We start from the raw sequence: 4,964 nt of genomic DNA on the forward strand, positions 1-4,964 counted from the left end.
TTCTTTCTTTTCTTTCGTAATTCAACTTCTTCCTAACCAGGGAAAAGGAATATTTTTGAGAAAGATGGAGGTATCATTTAGGTAATAGTACTAGTTAATAACATGCAGTAATTTCACTTTATTTTTGTTTTGTATTTTAATTCTAAAAATTTATTCTAATTTTAAAGATAATTAATTTTGGATGAGAAATTTCTATTTATTGGGTTTTTGAGATGCTAAGCATTTAGAATTTAATTATCATGCTACAGAATGACTGGGTTTTAGTGAGAGCAAGAAACATTTAAAATAGTATATTGGTCTCTTATTCTTCTGTAAAGAGGGATTAAATGAGGCATGCTAGTTGATGGAGGAAAATCATGGGGCCTTTTGTTATTAATAGGCCCTTTGCTCTTCTGACTGACTTCAAAGACTCCTTGGCAGATGTTTCTACAAAAGAGAAAATGGTGGTAAATAAAGAAGAGAAAGAGAGGCCTTTTCAACTTCTAGTTCTTTTTAAAGGTTGGCTGTCTTTTTTAATCTTTAAAATTTATTCAGAAGATCTTGAATATTTATAGAGAGACATCACTATTGAAGGAAACTCTTGACCTTTTAGCAGTGGCCATAAACGTGGACTACACAAGGATAAAGTGTGCTATCACTTCTTGTTTTGTAATAATGTGAATAAGTGGGCAAGGTCTTTCACTCTGTAGAAACGAAACTGATATAGCCATGTGGTCGGTCATATTCATCAGTTTTTAAGATAGCTATATCCTTGGACACATCAGAAAATATTTTCATATGTATACAGAGTCATGTTATAAAGATACTCATTATAGAATTCCTCTGAGAAATTAGGAACATGATAGCAGTTGGATCATGAATAGCTAGCTGCCGTTAACCTATATACACAGGATATTGTACAGTGACCAAATAGAATGAATATATAGAAAAGAAGATATTTAAGTCCTTGTATCTGTGATGCATAAATAGAAAGGTCCCATCAGGCACATAATGAACTGTACGTTATCTAGGGAATGGAGTAAGATTCATTCATGTATTTTATAATTTTGAAAGTATGATTGAGTAGGAGAAGTTCAGAAAATTAGAATAATTACCACTTTTCTTTATGGTATCTCAGGAAAAAACAATCCTTGTGAGTTTTGTAGAATTGATTTATATTCAGATGGATGCTGCATTATCTTACCATGTATATTTGAAAATCATGTCCGATAAAAATTTTTCTTTCACAGACTTTTTTTTACAAAATAAGAATTGGTCAAAGAAAAGAAATTTTTATTGACTTTTTTGGAATTTTTTTTTTCCCTTTTGTATCTTGTTTCTAATGGAAAGGAGGACAGGCTTGGCTTTTATAACTATTAAAATGTATAAATCAGTAGTTTTTGTGTGGTTAGCACTGAAGCATATTCTGTGGTGAGAGAAATATATAGCAAGGCCCCTTAAAGAATTTCAGTCTAGTGAAGAAAATAAGTCATTCTGTGAAACAACTTAAAACCACATGTTTTTAAATACTGATTTATAGTGAAAACATTATGCTGCCATGAGTTTAATTTACAGGGAGATCAGTAAGATTTAGAATCTAGATAGAATGGCAAGGAAGCTGCATGAACAAATATGTTGACGTCCATATGGAAGAAAAATGAATTCCATGAGTACAGCAGTGTGAACAGTCAGATAACAGCGGTAAGAATGAGGAAAACATACTTCTGGTTGGTGAGGAAATGAGATCTGGAGCAACGTCAGTGAAGACCTTTATGATGGTTAGCTTTGTCAGCTTGACACAACCTAGAATCACCTAGGAGGTGAGTTTCCAGGAGGGACTGTTTAGATCCGGTCTACCTGTGGGCATGTCTGTGGGGGAATTATCTTAATGATGTGGGACGATCCAGCCCACTGGGCCACACCATTCTCTAGGCAAGGGGTCCTGAACTATGTAAGAGTGGAGAACTTGAGCTGAGTACAAGCAGTCAAGTGGGCTTGCATATGCCTCATTTCTTCCTGCTCCTGATTGTGAGCATGATGTGAATAGCTGTTTTAAGTTCCTGCTGCCTTGACTTGCCTTCTTTTGTGGATTGTAACCTGGAATTGTGAGCTAAAATAAACTTTTTCTCTAAGTTGCTTTTTGTTAGGATGTTTTATGACTGCAACAGAAATGAAACTAGGACAACCTTGAAGAAAGAATTTTTTTTTTTTATAGGAAGCCAGGCAAGTTTAAGTTTCTGTCATCGAGTGGAAGACTGTGCTATTACTTCACATAACTTGTGCCAAAGTCTACAGATTACCCTTAGATAGGTCTTGTTATGATTGGAATGTAAAATACCCCCCTTAAGATCATGTGTTTGTGGTGCTATTTTGAAAGGGGATGTAAGGTCCAGCTGGAGTAAGTGGGCTCTGTCCTGGTCTGTCAAGATGTAAGCAGCCACCTCTACATTCCTGTGGTCACAGCAGTCACTCCTGTCACAGTGCCTTTCTCTGCAGGTCTTCCCCACCATGATACCTTCACATTGTGAGCTAAAAGAAATCCTTTCTTCTTTAAATTGTTTCATGTCAGGTATTTGATCAAAGCAATGAAAAAAATAACTAATATGGCTCTAATTTCTGCTTCTTAGTTGATTTTTCTCATTCTTTTTATCAAATGTCAAAGAATGTCTGTATAATTTCAAGCCACCATGTTCTGTTTTTTGCCTTTATTTCTAATCTTTAAATTCCCTGATACTTTGGAAAGTTTCCCAGTTCTGTTCTGTTTTTTTTTTTTTTTTTTTTTTTTTTTTTTTTTGTGTGTGTGTGTGTGTGTGTGTGTGTACGCGCGCATAGAGTGGATATACCTTACCAAAATGTCATCTGAAACTTAGCAGTGAGGCATCTTGAGTTAATTTAGAAAGTAATTTAAGGTAAAGTCAGCTTATTTTGCTAGGTGGTAGTTTTTATGTTGTTTTACTATTCTGTTTTATGGCTGTTGGTATTTTACTTAATTAGAAGTAGCATATTCTTGGTGGCCCAATATCCTAACACTGTTTTATAAAAGTAATGAAAATGAGCCTAACATGCCTGTGGAGTAGTTGTAATCTAGTGAGAATGTAGAAATACTTGCCGAGTTTTTCTGTTGACTAGACTTAAGGTATAGACTTGAATATTGGTTATGTGATGGTTTTTTGAAGAATGATCACAGCTTAAAAGGAAAGAGAACGGGCAGGTATCAGCAGGTTGATAAAAGTGCAAAGGCCTCAAAATGTGCCTCTAAAGACAAGCACATGACCCATAGACGTTCATTTATATAATTTCTAACATTGGGAAAACTAATTTAGACCAAAGACAACGTTTAGCATTTTAACCTGACCCATCTAAGAATGTCGTAGCAGCAGTTTTCATTTGTAGTTAGAAATTAATCAGTCATGATAAAGAAATACATCAAACCAAATTCTTATTACTATGACCTTTGAAAATAGCAAAACAAATTTTTATGTACTATTTGGGAAATAAAATTTTACTTGAATCTTTTATGACAGCAGATAACTGTTTATCTGGGCAGCTTATGTGTAGCTTTTTATGTTGTCTTGACAATAAAACTAGAAAATGTCTGGAAAATAAAATGCTTTGTTTTTTATGTACTCAGTAGTGACCAGTCTGTGTTTTAAGTTGGATATGCTTAGATACCGTTGAAACCATAGCTGTATCTGCATATGATCCTCAAAATGTTTCTGTCTTGGGCATCTCAGATGTTGAATTTGAAATTAGAGGTATTTAACTTGTAAAACCACTTGTTATAAGTTAGATCTAAAGATTAATTTATTAAATAATGCCAATAGTTTCTAATAGTTTATTAAAAATTAAGTTAAATATTTCATTATTTCTCTAAAACAAATTTCTTGTTTCTAGAAGTTAAAGATTTTGCTGAAATAATACTTCAAACTAATTCATAAATTTCCAGTAGATAGCTATTTACAGTGAAAGGCTCATCAAATTTTCTGAAAAATAAGTTGTTGTTGTTTTTTGCATTTACAGGAAACCTATCCAGTTTAAATCGTCTTGGCCTGAGATACAATAGATTGTCAGCAATACCCAGATCATTAGCAAAATGCAGTGCACTTGAAGAATTAAATTTAGAGAACAATAACATTTCTACTCTACCAGAGGTAAGAAATAGATCAAATAAAACAAAAATTTCGTTGAAACTAGACTGCAAGATAATGGAAGAAAATCTAATCAGTCTTAATGCTGGGTCAATAACTTAGTGATTGGGATCATTTAAATAATTAATATCTTAACTGTGTACTTAACCATTAAATGTATGCAGAAAGAATGTATATAGAAACACATTTCATTATTTTTATTTATTATTATTTTAATGGAGAGAAGAAGGGAAAAACCAGAGTGAAAGTTAGTATGCTATAGTCCTTTGTAGCACTGGGAATTATCAGTAAAAAGAAAGAAAAAGCTATATGACTTGTTTTAAAGCTCAGGCTACCAGTTCAGCTATAAAAGGATATATGTATGATACAAAGAAAGAATCATTTGTATCAAGATTAATAATATTGCCTGTAACTCTCTTTGTGACTCAGATTATTACCACGTTGACACAGTAACATTAAAGTCTACTTGTGTATAACAGTCAACAAAATCAGATTTTTAAAAATATTTTTTATTTATTATTTTTATTTTATGTGTATGAGTGTCATGTATGTAAGTGCACCTGTGTCATGCAGTGCCCACAGAGGTCAGAAGAGGGCATCAGTAATCAGTGCTCTTAACCGCTGAGCCATCACTCCAGCCCCGAAATCAGATATTTTAACACATTATTTTTAACTTGGAATATGTTGATTCTATGAGGAAATCACTTGCCTAGGGAGGAAAAGGCAATTTCCTCTTCTTCCCCTCTTTCCTCCTTTCTCTGACTAAACTTCTCTTACTTCAGGTTCCAGTGGATGAGAGTTCTACTTATGTGAACTCTGGAGCCATCCCTTATTTTT

General features: G+C 33.5%; 1 protein-coding gene across 3 annotated transcripts in view; it reads left to right on the top strand.

Annotated features, from left to right (window-relative positions):
• Positions 1 to 4,964, top strand: part of Shoc2 (SHOC2 leucine rich repeat scaffold protein) — a 122,862-nt gene that overhangs the window by 106,512 nt on the left and 11,386 nt on the right. For all 3 annotated transcript variants that reach the window (XM_008845812.3, XM_008845897.3, XM_029569139.1), the window contains one exon: positions 4,000 to 4,130. In XM_008845812.3, coding sequence (XP_008844034.1) covers positions 4,000 to 4,130 — 131 coding nt within the window. The remainder of the gene's footprint in view (positions 1 to 3,999; positions 4,131 to 4,964) is intronic.

This window comes from Nannospalax galili, unplaced genomic scaffold (assembly GCF_000622305.1).
Source record: "Nannospalax galili isolate Female #2095 unplaced genomic scaffold, S.galili_v1.0 scaffold990, whole genome shotgun sequence".
Taxonomy (NCBI): domain Eukaryota; kingdom Metazoa; phylum Chordata; class Mammalia; order Rodentia; family Spalacidae; genus Nannospalax; species Nannospalax galili.